We start from the raw sequence: 19,165 nt of genomic DNA on the forward strand, positions 1-19,165 counted from the left end.
ACAGTCCTCATTACAGACATGCAGCACATCTCCAGACTTCAGTTTATAACTTTTCATCTAAAATATGGAAATATACACAATATCTATGTTCAAACTTTAGCTTTATATGATTGAATAGTGTTTTTTCCTTCATAAATGTGGTCCAGGGTCATATTTAGTCATTTTTGGAGATATTTGATCATCTCTTGAGCACAGTGTGTTTGTGTTTCGTTGTAATTCTGCATTAGTCAGCAGCACAGCACAATCACTGATTAACTCGGAGCTGATTGTAGGTCAGAAGCTCCTCTGAGAGCCTCAGAAACTCTGATGGGATCCGATGAACACGATCACACTCATCCTGATGGAGAAACTTCTGCTTTCTGAGGATTGTGTTCAGAGCAGGAGCAGACCGATGTGCTCCGTTCCTCCTCACCAGCAGATGAACCAGTGTGTGTTACTGCGGTGAGATCAGCATCTTCTCTCCTTCAGTCAGACTGAGTCACACATTAATGCAGAATGCATGATCATCATTTAGTCATAAATGTGTCATTCTGTGTGTTCATTGTTAAATATCCATATTCCCAGATATTGTGTAATATCATGTTGGAGCAGAGCACATGGTTTGTTGACTTTATGTGAGCAGAAGGACTTTGTCTCGTGTCTTTTGGCAAACACTGAACATGATGGTGAACCGCCAGTCAGTGTGTGTATATATATATAATTATTATTATTTATTTGTATATTTTTGGAACTGATAGTTTGAAGAACCTTTTACATACATGTTATCCAATGTTGGGTAAGTTACACCAAAAAAGTAATGAATTACTAGTTACTAATTACATCTTCAACAGTGTAATTAATTACTGTAGTAATTACTCTCTCCAAAAAGTATTTAATTACTTATTACTCAGTACTTTCTAAACCCTATATCAACCTCGACAAGTTAATGATTCTTAACTTTTTAATTCTTTCAAATAAATAAATTATTCTGGTCACACTTTAGATTAGGGGCCAATTCTCAACTATACTTTTGCCTCAGTATACTCCTAATTACTGCTTATTAATACTTAGTAAAGTAGTTGTTAACCCATCGAGAGTTTGCTTGGCTGTGTTTGGGATCATCTTCTTCTTCATCCTGGTACTGTAGGTGTTGGACTGAAGCAGCTAATATTAATTTCCACTGACGAGGGGCAGGATTGCTTTCTAATTACTGATAGATTTCTGCTGGAGTCTTGGCTTTTTGCACCTCACTTTCTTCATGTGTTCTATACGTTTTCCCTGCGTCATTGCATATTATTACACATAACTTCATTTCTATTTGTTTTTCTTTGCATGTATGGATTACTTGGGTTGTTATCGACATCTGGTGAAAATTTCAAGTCAACAGCACCTTTAGAAATATATTTACTGAGAAAAATGGTGTTCAATACTTATTTTACCCGCTGTATGAATCATTCCATGAAATCAGAGCCTTTTCCACTTGGACAAATTAAAAAATAAAATCAGCTTAATCAATATTTTTTAAATATGCATGAAATGAAGACACCTTCAAATGACAAGAAATTGTACTGTGCCATCTCAGGCTATGATGTAATTTATTATTTTATGACTATTTTTCTACCTCATGTTTTGGTGTTTTTGTCAACCCTGTTACCGACACAAGCGTCATTAGATAGTTTAATTAGAACTCATATGATATAGACATTAGCTCAATAATATACTGAAGTGACCTTTAAAATGTTTGAAATTTTACACAGACAAACAGGGTCAAACCTAATGTTACGACCTGAGTTTTTTGTAGTTATTAATTAATAATATAAAAATTAATAATAATAATTAATGTCATTCCTGTTACCCACATGTCAAAACAGGGATGACAGTAACAGGTTTGACGATTTCACACATTTGTTAATTGTTAGCTAATACTCAAGTTCACATAATCTACACTTTGAAAGGATTATACTTGAGTACAATGTAAAAAAAAAGTTGAGCCAACTTAAAAGTTTAAGGCAACTAGCTTCAGCAGATTTTTTGAGTTTTCCCAACTTCTTGTTTTAAGTTTATGCAACAAAAAGCTGAGAAAACTCAAAAATCTGCTGAAGCTGGTTGCCTTAAACTTTTAAATTGGCTCAACGTTTTTACTTTACAGTGTAGATATTGATTATATTAAATGTAAAAAAAAAAAAAAAAAATTTACATTTTAAAAATGGTAACAGGGTTGACACTGCATGATGTCCCCCTCTCAATCAAGCCTCATAAATCATCAAAAATAGAACATTATAGAAGTAATAATGCTTGTTTTAAGTGTAGGAATCCTGGTTGAGAGATGATGTAACCTCCTAGAAATGATGTCACTTGAATGTACATTATTTTACAAGGGTTTTTAATGAGGGTAACAGGGCTGACATGAAATCAGGGGACACCAATACAATTATTTATATTTTATAGAAAATATGCATACTTATGCCAAAAACATTGGTTAACAAAGAGACTATATTTAGAATAATCTGCAAATGTGATTTTTATATCATTTTTCAAATTAGAAAAATCATGGTGAGGGACAGGCCAAAAACCTTACCCTTACCAGCATAAATGCTATTTAAATTATTTAAAATAATATTTAATTTACGTTTGTTGATGTAATATTGATGAATGCATAACATAGTATTATGTTTTTAAATTGCACATTTTTTGTTGTTATATTAAATCTATGTTTGATTATTTCTTAGGGCACTGATTTCATGGAATGACCCGTATGTATTTGTATGGATGTGTCTGTTTCACAGTCAGTATGCTGAAAACATCGACAAGGAGGAAGGACACAAGATGACGAGGACCGATGCTTCTCTCTCGCTGGATGCTGAGACTGACGTCTCTTCCAGGAGAAGAAAACCCACCCTCATCAGGTCAGTGTATAGACTTTAAATCAACCATAACAAACATTCACACACGATCAGCTTCACTCCAGATGTGTCTCCCGATTCAGATCCAAAACATTTGATCCGTCACTTCTTCTGCAAGTCCAGAGTGACTCCGAATCAAAGTGTGAACGCAGGAAACCTCAGTCTGCTCAGGTGTGTGATTTCACTATCATACAGATACTATTAGAGTTATTAATGCACTGGTGTGGGATTTACTTTGAAATAATGTTCACTCAGACTGAAATAGAATTTTCTTGTATAATGCACGTCTATCATCTTTGTTTTATTTACCACTTCAAAAAAAATATTTTTAAAGTGTATTTTGGATTATTAAATAAATAATTTTTTATTTTTTATATTTTGTGTTTTCATTTTAAGTTTGGATAAACTTTTAGTATTCTGTTGTGTGTTTTCATCATTTTTATAATTTTTTTTATACATAAATATGTCTTTGCTTTACTAGCAATATATCAGTATTGTTTAAAAAGAAATGGCATTGAATTAAACATGAAATATTAAAGTTGAAAAACTAAAACTAGGACTCCAATAGTCTTTTTGTTTATAACTTTGATAAAATAATTTTTGTATGTAGTTTTTTCAGTTTCAGTTATTTTTGTTCATGATATGTTGTAGCTGAAATAATATAGGTTAAAGTTTATATATATATATATACACAGTGGTGTGAAAAAGTGTTGCCCCCTTCCTGATTAGATTTTTTTTTGCATGTTTGTCACACTTTAATGTTTCAGATCATCAAACAAATTTAAATATTAATCAAAGATAACACAAGTAAACACAACATGCAGTTTTTAAATGAAGTTTTTTATTATGAAGGGAAAACAAAATCCAAACCCACATGGCCCTGTGTGAAAAATTAGTTTGATGATCTGAAACATTAAAGTGTGACAAAAATGCAAAAAAATAAAAAATCAGGAAGGGGGCCAACACTTTTTCACACCACTGTATATATCAGTTAAAGTTTCTTAAATTTTAAGTATTTTTTATGGCTTTAGTTTTACAATGGGAAAAAATTAGTGTGGCATTTAATTTAAACACTTTTCACTCAGGAATTACTAGTAAATTTCACAATTAATTATAAAGAAATGGCTAGTAACACACTACATTGTTTCACTAATGTGAAATAAAGAGAAACACTGAAATAGTATTTGCTTGTACTGTATAATTTGTTTAATGTTTTATTTAATTAGTTTTTATTTTTATCTTTTGTGTTTTAATTAAGCTTTTAGTATTTTGTTGTGTTTTCATCATTTTTTTTTTTATGTCTTTTTTTGCGCTATGTTCCTCGTAGATTTCACAAATAATTGCAAAGAAATGGCATTGAATTAAACATTAAATTTTAAAGGAGAAAAACTAAAATATCATTTTATAAATATCATTTTTTATCAAATGTACTTGGTTTTATTTATAACTTTGAAAAATACATGTAGAGGTTTTTACATGTAGTTTTTTTCAGTTTCAGTTATCTTTGTTCATTAAATTAAATGTAGCTTTATGTTTCATTTTTAGTTTTATTTAATGATAACCCTGGTGTGTCCGTCACTTTCCAGTGTTTCTCCTTGTAGCATTTGGACCAATCAGACACATGATTTTGCATTTGATTTAACAAATCAATTAGTCATTAAATTAACAAATAGTCACAGACCCCGCACTCAATGCATATACTGGGTGCCAATATGTCTGTGATGACTCCAGGTCCCCGGCTCCATGGCAACCAATCTGATAACACTTGTTTTATTGCTCAAAGGAATGCGGGCAGAGCAACCTATTTTCCCCTTAGGAAAGAGACATTATGCCATAAAAATGGACTCTTCTCTAATTAATTCATAGAAAAACCTTTCTTTGAATGAACACACATATCTTCAGGTCATTGTGTATATTATTACTGTTCTTGTATATGTTTTTGTGTATTGTATACTATTTTATGCATGCTTATGGTCAGGGCCGGCGCCAAGGGGGGGCACTCGCGGGCTGTGCCCCTCCAAACGAGTTACTGTGCCCCCCACACTTTCCATCCTCTCCCTTCCTTGCTGAATGCGATCGATTTTGAAAGCGAAAGTACTGATAAAACAGAGCACATAAGAAAGCGATTGCACGCTTTAGCGAGCGTCAGCAACTGCACGCAATCATAGATTTCACACTCTGTGCAACCCCCCCCCCCCCCCCCCCCCCACACACACACACGCACAACATGATTTGTGCCCCCCCTAGAAATTTAAATGCCCCTCCGATGGAGGTGCCCTGGCGCCGGCCCTGCTTCCGATAGATCACTAGTTAATATCACTTTAACTGTACCATGTTTGGTCTCTATCAATTTGTCTTCGGATGATCTAATTGAGAGTGAACATTACATGTTGATACCTATGCAACATATTAGTGTCCTAAGAATCTTTAGTAGTTTATGCATTAACCCCAGGTGAATTACATTTACATTTACATTTAGTCATTTGGCAGACGCTTTTATCCAAAGCGACTTACAATTGGGGAATACAAAAAGCGATTCATCTTGAAGAGGCAATCAGACAGAGGAAGTGCTCGTAACACCAAGCCTCAGTCATTGTTCAAATAAGTACAAGCTAGTAAGGGAGGGAGAGAAAGATAGAGGGAAAGAGTAAGTTTTTTTTTTTTTTGGAGTTTAGGATGAAGTCAAGTACTGCCGAAAGAGATGAGTTTTCAGTTGTTGCTTGAAGATTGATAGGGATCCAGCATTTCGGATAGGGGTGGGAAGATTATTCCACCAGCCAGGAATGGTGAACGAGAATGTTTTGGAGAGTGATTCTGAGCCTCTCTGTGATGGTACCACAAGGCCTCGCTCACTAGCAGATCTCAGACTTCTGGAGGGGATGTAGGTTCGTAAAAGTGAGTGGAAGTAGGAGGGTGCTGAGCCTGTGGTAGATCTGTACGCAAGCATCAGTGTCTTGAACTGGATGCGAGCTGCCACTGGTAGCCAGTGCAAGGAGATGAAGAGAGGTGTAACATGCGCTCTTTTGGGCTCGTTGAAGATCAGTCGTGCCGCTGCATTCTGAATCATTTGTAGAGGTTTGATTGTGTTTGATGGCAGACCAGCCAGAAGAGCATTGCAGTAGTCCAGTCTAGAAACAACAAGGGTCTGGACAAGAAGTTGTGCAGCATGCTCTGTCAGAAAGGGCCTGATCTTTCTGATGTTGTGTAGTGCAAACCTGCAGGATCGAGCAGTCTTTGCAATGTGCTCTTTGAAGGTCAGCTGGTCATCAAAAATTTTCTGACCGAAGATTTCTGACCGAAGTTGATGGGGTAATCATTGATGAGCCTAACTGAATCGTGGAGTCATGCTGTAGAGTCGGAGTGGCAGGGAAGACAAGAAGCTCCGTCTTTGCCAGGTTGAGCTGTAGGTGATGTTCTTTCATCCATGCCGAGATGTCCGCCAGGCAGCCTGAGATCCGTGCAGCTACCGTTGGGTCATCTGGTTGAAAAGAGAGATAGAGCTGTGTGTCATCGGCGTAGCAGTGATAGGAGAAGCCATGTGCATGTATGATGGGACCCAGCGATGTAGTGTACGTGGAGAAGAGGAGGGGTCCAAGAACCGATCCCTGAGGAACTCCAGTGACCAGTTGATGTTGTTTGGATACCTCCCCTCCCCAGGCCACCCTGAAGGATCTACCGGTGAGATAGGATTCAAACCAGCGAAGTGGAATCCCAGTGATGCCCAGTGATGAGAGGGTAGACAGGAGAATCTGATGATTGACAGTGTCAAAAGCAGCAGAAAGATCCAGCAGAATGAGGACTGATGATTTGGAATCAGCCTTTGCAGTTCGCAGGGCTTCAGTGACTGAGAGTAGCGCAGTCTCTGTTGAATGGCCACTCCTGAAACCTGACTGTTTAGCATCCAGTTTGTTGTACTGTGAAAGAAACCGTGAGAGCTAGTTGAAGACAACTCGTTCGAGTGTTTTCCCTACGAATGGAAGGAGAGAGACAGGTCTAAAAGAGAAGTGTTTAATGTAGGTTTTTTGAGCAGTGGCGTTACCCGAGCCTGCTTGAATGCTGTGGGGAAGATGCCTGTGAGGAGAGATGTGTTGATAATGTGTGTGAGTGCCGGTAAGAGCGTGGGAGAGATTGTTTGGAGAAGGTGTGAGGGGATTGGGTCGAGAGGACATGTTGTAGGATGGCTGGAGAGGAGAAGTTTGGATACTTATGCCTCGGTGAGGGGACAGAAGGAGAAGATGGGAGTTCGAGCGGTGGATGTGGTTGATTGGAGGTCCTGTGGAGTTGAGAACTGGTTACTGATTGTTCTAGTTTTGTCTGTGAAAAAAGAGGCAAAGTCGTCAGTGGTTATCGAAGTGGTGGGAGGTGGAGGAGGGGGACAGAGGAGAGAATTAAATGTTCTGAAGAGATTACGCATGTCTGGAGCGCTGTTGATCTTGTTGTGGAAATGTGAAGATTTGGCAGTGTGGACCTCAGTAGAGAAAGATGAAAGCAAAGACTGATACCTACTCCGGTCCGACGGATCGTTTGATTTGCGCCATTTTCTCTCTGCCACTCTGAGTTTGGTCTGATTCTCTCGAAGAACATCGGATAACCAGGGGTTAGAAGGAGCAGCCCGTGCTGGCCTGGAGGAGAGAGGACAGATGTCATCTAGACAAGAGGTTAAGGTAGAGCATAAAGTGTCAGTAGCTGCATTCACATCCAGAGATGAGAAATGGGTAGGCGAGGAAAGAGAGGAGGATACTACAGAGGAAAGAAGGGAGGGGGAAAGGGAGCGTAGGTTGCGTCTGAAAGTAACCGGTAAGGGAGATGGTGGCACCTGGGTAGAAAAATGTAAAGTAAATGTAATGAAGAAATGGTCAGAGATATGTAGTGGTTGTACCAGAATGTTATCTGTAGTACAATTGCGTGTGTAAATTAAGTCAAGTTGGTTGCCTGATTTGTGCGTGCTAGTAGTGGTGAGGCGTTTGAGATCAAATGAAGCTAGGAGTGACTGGACGTCTGTAGCATAAGGCCTGTCTAGGTGAATGTTGAAATCGCCGAAGACTAAGAGTGGAGTGCCATCCTCCATGAAAGACGACAGCAGTCCGTCCAGCTCACCTAGGAAGGTTGCTAGAATTTGGCCAGGGGGACGGTAGATTACCACAATCTGGAGTTTTATAGGAGCTGTTACCGTAATGGCATGAGATTCAAATGAGTTGAAATTGTCTAGGGGAGAGTGGGTTGAGTATTTCCAATTGTTTGAAATGAGCAGACCAGTGCCTCCACCCCGGCCAACTTGCCTAGGGGTGTGAGAGAAAGAGAAATTGTGAGAGAGAGCAGCTGGGGTTGCTGAGTCTTCTGGACGAATCCAGGTCTCAGTCAAGCCCAGGATGCTGAGTGTGGATTGTGAGGAAAAAGCAGAAATGAAGTCGGCTTTGTTGACAGCTGACTGGCAATTCCAAAGACCCACAGAGAAAGAAAGAGGTGCAGTGGAAGATGTAGAGATAGGGCACAGGTTAGCAGGGTTACGTAGCCTTCTGCGTGTGTTTTTAGAGCGAGGTTGAGAGATAACCGGAATGGTTTGGAAACACACAATAGAGGTGGAAGGATAGAGGATAGAAAAGTGTGAAGGAAGATAAAAACGATACTTAAGTGTGTGGTCGGTGCCGTTGCTCGGTCAAAGTCGCACAGGAAAAAGTCGTCTGTCTTTACAGTCGTTGGTCTTCACACGAGGAGGCTGAGCACGACGGCTGAACGCTTCCGCGTCAGGGCTCGGACATCAAATAAATACAGTCTAGGAAACTAGAGTGAAAACAGCTGTGGCCGGCTTCTGATCAGCCCAGCCAATAAGGTTAAAGGACTGCTAATAGCTCAAGACGAAACAAACACTTAGCTTGTGTGGCGCAAATTATTCTAACTACCAGTAAGTGCAATCAAACATAAAAACCTCAACGAAAATGCAGAGTAGAAAAACGAACTATGGCTTCCTAGCAGCAAGTAAATAATTTAAACAACAGAACTGCGACCAAGTATTCAAAACACTTACGCGAGCTGCCGTCCGTCTCTTCTGGCGACTAATCGGCTTTCCCGAATTACCTATGCAAATTACCATGTTCAGAGACAAAGAGTCGTAAAACTTTCCCTCCAAAAATTCAGGACACCATTGGTTCTTTGACACCCCAGAGGTGTGATCTCCATATCAGATAAAGCTCTCACATCAGTGGCACCCTTGCAGTCTGTGGTTCTGTTAGATCCTAAGAGGATGAGAAGGATGTGAGCTCCTCAGCGACCCAGTTTTTGTGCCAGGCCTTGCAGCCTTGACTTTCCATTCAACCAAGGATCCTCGGATCTCAGCAGATCTCTTTCTTAGCTCTTTTTCCCTTTCTACCTGGGAAGAAACTCCCAATTACCACCGAGCCAGAATAACAGCTTTTGGAGTTCATCACCCTTCAAACCCAGAAGAACTTGAAGAACTCCAACACCACCAAACCTTCAAACCATTAGAACTTTCATCCGAGACTGCATCCAGACACTCGTTCAATGACCAAAGGCAATGCAAGTATCGTACATTTAAGTAAACGTTATAGACCCCGTTATAAACGGCGCTGATGGTTTTATTCAGGTGGTTAACTGACTCTTTTCATAGCTTCATTCTCTGGTTTCCTGATGGTTTCATCCATCAACTGTCATTTGCCCTTTCCCCATGTATGAGTGATTGTATGTTTGTTTGTTTAGATTAGTTATGTGTGTTAGTGTGTAGTTAATAAAAGTTGTGTGCACAAATGACATGAGTTTCTGGTTCTGCCTTGCAAATTAATGTCTTTTTATGATTTTGACCCTCGCCACATGCTCTATTTTCAGAAAGTATTTTCTGTGGCCAAGGAAATATCCTTCCTTAGAGTTGATATGAACTTACACTGAATGTTCGCTGGACAAACAGATCAGTTGATGGCAATTTAATTCTGCAACAGTTATTACTGTCAGCCAATATAAATAATTATTTTGAGCTAATTTGCTACATCCCCTAATGAGGGATGTTGGATGAATAAAATGTGACTCTTCTCTTAAATTGCACATCTAGTTGATTCAGATGAATTACAGATCTCAGTTCAGCTGGACAACAAACAGGAGGTTTTATTTACAGTATGAATTGTGATTTTTGATCTACACCACTGAACAAGCATCATGTTGTGTTTCAGTCTCTGCGCACTAATATCCAGTACCACAAAGTTTTTAAAGACATAAGTGAAGACGAACAACTGAGACAGAGTATGTACGACCAGATTAATTTGATTCGCCACTGATTATTTCACTATTATTGAACATGTAAAGAAGCTTTGATATGATTAATGTATTCCAGGTTACACATGCGCCCTGCAGAAGGACATTCTGTATCAGGGCAGACTGTTTGTGTCCGATAACTGGATCGGTTTCCATTCCAAAGTGTTCGGAAAAGACACTAAGGTAAAACCTGAAAACTGCTGAGAAAGAAATCTGGAATAGCAAAGATTTTTTATGTTTATGAAAAAACGGCTGCATTTATTTGATCAGTAATACATGCAATGTGAACTATTATTAGAATTTAAAACAGCGGTTTTCTATGTGAATATCTGTTCAAATGCAATTTATTTCTGTGATGCGCAGCTGAATTTTCAGCATCATTACTTCTGTAACGGAGCCAACGAGACGTGAAGCGTACGGATCCATTTGCAAGCTTTTATTCAAAAACATGGTCAAACACAGGCAGGGTCAAACATCAGTAGAGAGATATGTTGAGGGCAGGACACAAGAGTATTCTGAGAACATGCGTGGGTTGTCGATCGGCGAACAATATCCAAAGGGCTTGACAATAGGGGTAATCCGAGTACACGAACAATAATCCAAACAGGGGCAAACAGAGTCCAAAAGGCAAGACGATAGGGCAATCCAAAAATACAAAAGCAAGAATCAAAACACAGGTAAACAGGCTAGGCAAGACTAAGACTATACAACTAGGAGTGGCTACCCCATTGGCAGATATTTATGCTTGTTTTTAGCAAAAACTAACAAAAGTTTGATGTTTTTTGGGAAAACAACACTTAATATCTTAAATCATTTTACTTGTACAGTAAATGCATCTTGATTCAATAATGTTTAGATATTTATACTAGAAAACAAGACAAAAATACTAAGAAAATAGTTTTTTGCAGTGTTTGTAACATTATAAATGTCTTTACTGTGACTTCTGATCAATTTAATGCATCAATCATGAATAAAAGTATTCTTTAAAAAAAAAAAAACTCCAAGCTTTTGAACAGTAGTGTGTTTGAATTATATGCATCATATTTTTTTCATTCAGATTGTGATTCCAGTTGCTTCAGTAACAGTCATCAAGAAAACAAAAACTGCCATCTTGGTGCCAAACGCGCTGGTTATTTCTACAGCGCATGAGCGGGTAAAGCACACTTTGCTCTCATGTGAATAAACCTGTGAATTTTTCTAATCTCTGTTATTGTGTTTTTTACAGCATGTGTTTGTTTCATTTCTGTCTCGAGACACGACCTACAAGATTCTGATGTCTGTTTGCCCTCATCTGGTTGTAGGTTCTTCAGTCACATTAAATTCAGTTCGGTTGAATCGTACCGTTTCTGATGAATAACTGTGGTCTGTTTGCAGGAGAAGAGTCCTGGGATCAGTCAAATCCCGTCTCAGAGCCTGAGAGGACATCCAGCGTCTCTGCCCACGGTACGAGCGATTCACAATGACCATCTGTCTTCATTCCTTCATTTATAATCACACCCAATAAATCCAGTACTCATATCCAATACTGAATGAATACTCCAATACATTTCACACTGTATTCATTAGAGTCATTAGTGAGTTTGGGACTGTCTGTGTGTCTTTTTGACTGATTCATTACAGGGAGTCATTTGTTCATGAGTCAGACTCCACTGTTCACACTGTAGTCATTAGACTGATTCAAATTCACTATTTGTTCAATTCTCAGCCCATTTTCACATGAATGGTTCAAAACTCACGCCTAATCTTGATTTTCACTTTTTCCACACCTTTGCAGATTGCAAGTTACGTAAATTATATTTTGAATCCTTTTTTTGTTATTAAATCTGACTTCTGTTATTTTGACAAGTGCAGTAAAGCTGATTCATATATATATGACCCTGCAGCACAAAAGCAGTCATGAGTAACACAGGTATATTTGTAGCAATAGCCAACAATACATTGTATGGATCAAAATTATACATTTCTCTTTTATGACAAAAATCATTAGGATATTAAGATCATGTTCCATGAAGATATTTAGTAAATTTCCTACCGTAAATATATCAAAACTTCATTTTTGATTAGTAATATGCATTGCAAAGAACTTCATTTGAACAACTTTAAAGGAGATTTTCTCAATATTTAGATTTTTTTGCTCCCTCAGATTCCAGATTTTCTAATAGTTGTATCTCAGACAAATATTGTCCTATCATAACAAACCATACATCAATGGAAAGATTATTTATTCAGCTTTCAGATGATGTATAAATTTCAAATTTCAAAAATTTACTCTTATGGCTGGTTTTGTGCTCCAGGGTCATACATTTGAAAAGATCAAACAATCTTCATTCTTATTTTGTGAGAAAACTGTGTGACGCAACATTTTTATTGATATTTTTGATCAAATGAGATAATAGTAGGCTCTCTTTTTTTGCAAATAGAAGCAAGGCTATGTGTTATATGTTCACACTGATTTCTGTGCGCAGGATTTCTCTGCAGATCTGTCGGATTTGGACGGTCCGGTCACACAGACGGGTCAGCACATGGACGACAGCAGCAGCTCCGACTGTCCGGAGTCACCGGATTTCATCAAAACCCCGAGTGTGTTTGAACAGCACGAAGTTCAGTGAGGTTCTGATGTCTTATTGGTTCTTTATTCTTTCTCAACATATGATTCTTTCACAGAATTCTCAAAACGGTCCCAAGCTTTTATTGAAGTGACTAAAAGAGATGATGAACTGGATTCTCACACACAAGAAATCAGCGCCACTGCAAACTTACCATACACTGGTAACACACACACACACACACATGTTGGTTTTTGTGGTTTATGGGGACTCTCCATAGGCGTAATGGTTTTTATACTGAACAAACTGTGTGTGCTATTGCCCTACACCAACCCTACACCTAAACTTAGCCCTCACAGGAAATGTTGTGGTATTTTTAGATTTTCAAAAAAACACCATTTAGTATGTTTTTTAAGCCTTTTGAATTACGGGGACATTGGCAGTGTCCTCATAAACCACCTTCATATTGTAATACCTCTGTCATACCCATGTTATTATACACATTTGTGTCCTCATAAACCACATAAACATGCACACACACACACACACACACTCACACACGCACGCACATGCTCACACACACATACACACTCTCACACACATCTTGAGTTTCTCTGGGGGTGTTAGAGTGGTTTGCTGATGTGTGTTTTAGGCTCAGAAGAGTTCATGAAAACACTGCGGCCGGTGTCTCTGTCTCTGAACACTCTGGTGATGATCTATCTGTCTCTGTGAGTCTCTAAACATCTCAGCTGTCACTCATTCATACACTACCGGTCAAAAGCCATCTGAGAACAGTTTTTGCTGCTCAATATTTTTTGTCAAATCAGCGATGCATTCAAATATTTGGGTTACAAAAAACTAGGAATTACAGTTTTTTACAATCACTTTGCTACTATTTTCAGAACCTTGATGTCATTTTTCACAACTCTAGACACAAAAGTCAAAACGGTTATCACTTGTAACACAGGCTGTCTAATGTTCAAAACATTGCATTGTGCATTCACATCTTTAAAGAAATCTTGCACTATCTTTGGTTCAAAAAACTAATTTACTGTGAAATACCATTGAAACATAACTATAGATCACCCACACACAAGCAACCGATAGTTTCACTGTGTCATTGTTCGTACAATCATTAAATATTGTAGAACAAAATAGATGATCCAGGTTTCATTATGGTACTAGAGGTACAGTAAATACATCTCTGTAAAAGTACTGCAGTAGTAGAGAGAATACTACAGACACAGTGGAATCATTGAACAAAGTTTGTAATATATTGATGCAAAACACTACAGTACAATCACAACATAGGTTTATTTGAATCAAAGCAAAAATACAGTAATTAGCTATGAAATAGAAAAGACAGTACTGTAAAACATCAAATGCAGTGTTCCTCAACTTGCTTGTACTGTAAGAAACAAAACAGGAGTGATTACTGTACTTCTACATTGTCATCAACTCTGTGTTGTGGATTTGGCCACAGGTTCTCATCTACATCACAATGGATGTTTTCATTAGCCAAACATCTTGGAGAAAACCTTCGGGCATGGCCAATCCAGGCCTGACACTGGTCTGCTGTGATGTCATTGCAGGCGTCATCCATGGCCTGGAGAAGAGTGACTTGTTCATGAGGGAGCCTATCATGAACTTTCCATCTCCATGCGGAGAACAATTCCTCAATCGGGTTAAGGAAGGGAGAGTATGGGGGTAAATACAGGGTGGTAAATTGTGCATGGGCCTGAAACCATGCTTGCTCCACATGAGCATGATGGAACCTGACATGGTCCCACACAATGACATACAGTAGGTCACACCTTCAGCTCTACAAACCTGATCGAGCTCATCAAGAAAGGTGACAAGGAGAGCTGCATTATATGGTCCAATATGAGGTCTGCGTCCCACCACACCATCTTCTGATATAGCCGCACACATGGTAATGTTGGCCCACGTTGTCCAGGTACTTGGATGGTTGCCCGCTGGCCAATGAAATCCTGACCTCTCCTCCTTGTCTTGGCCAGATTAAAACCTGCCTCATCCAAATATATGAATTTGTGATGGTCGTCATCAGCATCCAGCTCCATCACCCTCTAAAAATACATTTTGGAAAGAGATTTAGAGATTACTGTACAATGTAGAATTTTTGGGAATGTTTTTACAACAGCCATCTTGAAACTGAACTTACCTGAACATACTCAGTCCTCATTTGCTTCACTCTGTCTGCATTTGTTTCGAAAGGTACACGGTATAGTTGTTTTATAGATACCTGGTGCCTTTTCAGTATGCGTGCAATAGTCGGCAAACTTATGGATCCCACATTGTTGAACATGTCTTCATTGTCCAAGATATGCTGGCGAATTTCTGTAAGGCGAATATCATTTCTGGCCCAAACCAAATCGACCACAGCCTGCTCTTGTTGGTCAGTTAGAATTTTGCCTCTGCCTCCACTATTTGGCCTGGTCACAATTCTACAGGGAACATTAGAGTAAGAAGACACTTGGTCACATCACCTATTCTGTGATACACATTGGTATGCAGTCATTTGACAATTGAGAGTAGCATAATGTTTAGTGCATGCTGATAACTCACCGGTTCTCATTGCAGAAAGTTCTGATTGAGGCCATGGTTGACCTTCTGAGGTTTGGTTGTATCATTGTAGCCGCCTCAGTCATTGTCATGCCATGATTTATGACATGGTCTACAACTATTGCCCGAATTTCATTGGGCACTCTATGCTGTTGCTGCCGCTGTCTTGGTCCGTGGCCTTGTCCTCTACCACGTTCCCCCGCACCTCTCAAACGAGGCCCACGACCACCTCTCAGAAGGGGGGTGCCTGTCCTCTACCACGTTCCCCCGCACCTCTCAAACGAGGCCCACGACCACCTCTCAGAAGGGATGCCTGTCCTCTACCACGTTCCCCCACACCTCTCAAACGAGGCCCACGACCACCTCTCAGAAGGGGTGCCTGTCCTGTACCACGTTCCCCCGCACCTCTCAAACGAGGCCCACGACCACCTCTCAGAAGGGGTGCCTGTCCTCTACCACGTTCCCCCGCACCTCTCAAACGAGGCCCACGACCACCTCTCAGAAGGGGTGCCTGTCCTGTACCACGTTCCCCCGCACCTCTCAAACGAGGCCCACGACCACCTCTCAGAAGGGGTGCCTGTCCTGTACCACGTTCCCCCGCACCTCTCAAACGAGGCCCACGACCACCTCTCAGAAGGGGTGCCTGTCCTCTACCACGTTCCCCCGCACCTCTCACACGAGGCCCACGACCACCTCTCAGAAGGGGTGCCTGTCCTCTACCACGTTCCCCCACACCTCTCAAACGAGGCCCACGACCACCTCTCAGAAGGGGTGCCTGTCCTCTACCACGTTCCCCCGCACGTCTCAAACGAGGCCCACGACCACCTCTCAGAAGGGGTGCCTGTCCTCTACCACGTTCCCCCGCACCTCTCAAACGAGGCCCACGACCACCTCTCAGAAGGGGTGCCTGTCCTCTACCACGTTCCCCCGCACCTCTCAAACGAGGCCCACGACCACCTCTCAGAAGGGGTGCCTGTCCTCTACCACGTTCCCCCGCACCTCTCAAACGAGGCCCACGACCACCTCTCAGAAGAGTCCTCTGCCATACCTTTGACCAACACGTCTTCCTCATCTTCCTCCCACCACTGCTTGACCTCCATTGTGACCTGGATCACCTGCTGGCTCCATGTTACGTATCACTATGCTCTTGCAATTGGATCCCAATCAACTCTTTATATACTCATTCCACAATGTGCACTCAATCATCAGTAACGAGTTGGCAGAATTGGACAAGCAATTACAAGGGCCTGCATCTATACAGTGCAGTACTGTCAATACTGTAAATAGTCTGAAAAGGTGGTACAGTATTTGGGACCATAGAGACAGTGTCTGATGAAGCATTATGATAAAATATTAGGCTACATCCATGGATATTGTAGTCTAATTGGTTCATGCTCCACACTAATTGGTGACAATGAATCTCGTTACAGTATCTTGAAACTTTCATGATTTAAACATGGAAGATTGTTTGTCTGTTTCCATACAACTATGCATTAAGAGTAATGCAACAGTTATTATCATTTTGAGCAGTTGTATCAATTGATAGTTAGATCATTGTAAGGAAATGAATAGACACTCATTTGAAATGTAATGTGTGAATTGTCTTTTGAAATAGTAGTACTTTGATGTTAAGTTGTGTCATATTGAACAGGTGATTTCTGTTGAATGAACAAATGATCTAAGTTCAGTTTTGAAAAATGTGCATTTTGATCATTGTTTGTGAGTTTTGTGCAAAGTGATTGTAAAAAACTAATATATTCATAAATATTTTCATCAAGGACCCATTAAATTGATCAAAAGTGACAGTACAGACATTTATAATGTTACAAAAGATTTCTGTTTCATATAAATGCTGTTCTTTTTAACTTTCTGTTCATCTGTGAATCCTGAAAAATAAAATGTATCACAGTTTCCACAAAAATATTGTGCAGAAAAACTGTTTTCAACATTAATAATAATCAGAAATGTTTCTTGAGCAGTAAATCGGTATATTATTATGATTTCTGAAGAATGTAATGATGCTGAAAATACAGCTGAGCAGGAGACTTTTAATCCAAACCTTTGTGTAAATGATTTGCTCTTGGTCTCTCAGGGTTTGTGTCCTGCTGTTGTCCTCCTGTTACATGGCGTTTAAGATCGTGTCTCTTGAGGAACGTCTGTCATCTCTCGTGTCAATAGAGTTTCCCCATAAAAGGTGAAGATAAAAATGATTTAATGGCTTTAACTTTAAGTTATTTTGAATTAAATTGTATTATTTGAGTTGTTTGGTAAAGCAGAATATCATAAAATCAAAACGCACCAGATTTCAGTAGATCATAAGTTCTTTGTAGATATTTATATTTTTATAATTCTACTGCTGTATTCTTCAGATAATCTGTTTCTGTTGCCATCTATGTATATTAGACATTGTATAACTAAATGCTGTATTTGTGGTTATGATTCCAGAGATGAATATCAAAGCCTGTTTGCTGGAGATACAGCTAAGATCTACTCAGTTCTCTCTGCAAGTCTTCTGAAGCTGGAAAAGGTTTGTCTGTATGAACACATCTGAACGTCTCAGAATGGAAGGATTGGTTTTCTTAATCAAACATTCAATGTAACTGATCTATTTGATGAACTCTGGCACACAAACACTGGTGCAAATCTGCTGAACATGCTCTCACCCTCAGGATCATCCGAGATCAGGATGAGTTTGTTTCTTCATCAGGTTTGTAGAAATGTGTCTCTGCATCAGTGTCTCAGCAATGGATGCTCTGCAGTGAATGGGTGCCGTCAGAATGAGAGTCCAAACAGCTGATAAAAACATCACAATAATCCACACCACTCCAGTCCATCAGTTAACATCTGGAGAAGACTAAAGATTAAACTAATCTATCATGAAGATGTTTTTAACTAAAATACCATACTCCATAATAACTCTTCCTCCAGTGAAAAAGTCCATCTCCTGTTGTCTCTCACATTAAAATCCAGCCACATATAACATCTTCATGATAGATTAGTTTCAGCTTTTGTCTTCTCCAGATATTAACTGATGGACTGGAGTGGTGTGGATTATTGTGATGTTTTTATCAGCTGTTTGGACTCTCATTCTGACGGCACCCATTCACTGCAGAGCATCCATTGCTGAGACACTGATGCAGAAACACATTTCTACAAACCTGATGAAGAAACACACTCATCCTGATCTCAGATGGACTGAGGATGATATTAACACATATTAACACATATTAATTTTTGTGTGAATAATTCCTGTAAGCATTGTGAAGATAGAATCATAACTGGTTTAAAGATGATCATGCACAGTGATTATGATGAGTGGTCACTGGCAGTCAGGAGCTCCTCTGAACAACACAATCATGCTTTTCCAGATTCACAGAAACCTGCAGAGACTGCTGGAGAACGTATCTGAGGTCTGAATGAAAGTCATACGGGACGTTTAAGGTACTTCTCTCAGAGGAAAAGCCATGGAAATGAAGGCCATTCCAGTCAATATCATGATTTCACTGTGTTTTTAGTGACACATGCAATAGAATTTAAATCACCATCATAAGTAGAACTAGTTCTCATTTGCTGTTTTATACAGTCAAATATAAGCTGAGCCAGTGTTTTTGACTGAACTGTTTAAATAAATGTATAAAATGAAATGATCTTTTGTCTTTGTATGAGCAGACTGTACAGTGATTCTTACTGAATCTCATTAGATATGAATGAAAAACTGTGTATTGTTGTCATTGGGAGTGAATAAAGTTTGCATAGACTGACTGTTTAATGTCATCATAAGTTTTGAGATGTTTGTCGTTGTGGGCCGAACCGGACCTGATGATGCACAACAACATTTGCACAACCTGCAGACGTCCAGAAAGAAACACAAACCCTGCTGCTTTTATTAGTCTG

General features: G+C 39.5%; 1 protein-coding gene across 2 annotated transcripts; it reads left to right on the plus strand.

Moving 5' to 3' along the window:
- The first annotated feature begins 301 nt into the window (after nucleotides 1-301).
- Nucleotides 302-19,033, plus strand: LOC306848692 (GRAM domain-containing protein 2B-like). Of its 2 annotated transcripts, XM_079383395.1 has the most exons (15): nucleotides 312-441; nucleotides 738-775; nucleotides 2,766-2,885; nucleotides 2,966-3,053; nucleotides 10,061-10,130; nucleotides 10,222-10,325; nucleotides 11,200-11,295; nucleotides 11,368-11,439; nucleotides 11,517-11,585; nucleotides 12,608-12,722; nucleotides 12,807-12,911; nucleotides 13,341-13,416; nucleotides 17,364-17,465; nucleotides 17,717-17,798; nucleotides 18,640-19,033. In XM_079383395.1, the coding sequence occupies exons 2-15, from the start codon at nucleotides 759-761 to the stop codon at nucleotides 18,685-18,687; spliced, it is 1,164 nt and encodes a 387-aa protein (XP_079239521.1). In that variant the 5' UTR covers nucleotides 312-441; nucleotides 738-758; the 3' UTR covers nucleotides 18,688-19,033. The 2 variants fall into 2 exon arrangements, with proteins under 2 accessions (XP_079239520.1, XP_079239521.1); XM_079383394.1 differs by lacking the exon at nucleotides 738-775 and having other exon boundaries at nucleotides 302-441.
- The last annotated feature ends 132 nt before the right edge of the window (nucleotides 19,034-19,165 follow it).

Source organism: Barbus barbus (assembly GCF_936440315.1).
Source record: "Barbus barbus genome assembly, chromosome: 28".
Classification (NCBI taxonomy): domain Eukaryota; kingdom Metazoa; phylum Chordata; class Actinopteri; order Cypriniformes; family Cyprinidae; genus Barbus; species Barbus barbus.

Excerpts from the sequence above, each read along its gene's own strand:
- LOC306848692 (XM_079383394.1), top strand. The coding sequence starts at position 317 with ATGAACACGATCACACTCATCCTGATGGAGAAACTTCTGCTTTCTGAG. Across the intron at positions 2,886-2,965 it reads AGAAAACCCACCCTCATCAG|ATCCAAAACATTTGATCCGT; the intron begins GTCAGTGTATAG and ends CTCCCGATTCAG. Across the intron at positions 10,131-10,221 it reads AGACGAACAACTGAGACAGA|GTTACACATGCGCCCTGCAG; the intron begins GTATGTACGACC and ends AATGTATTCCAG.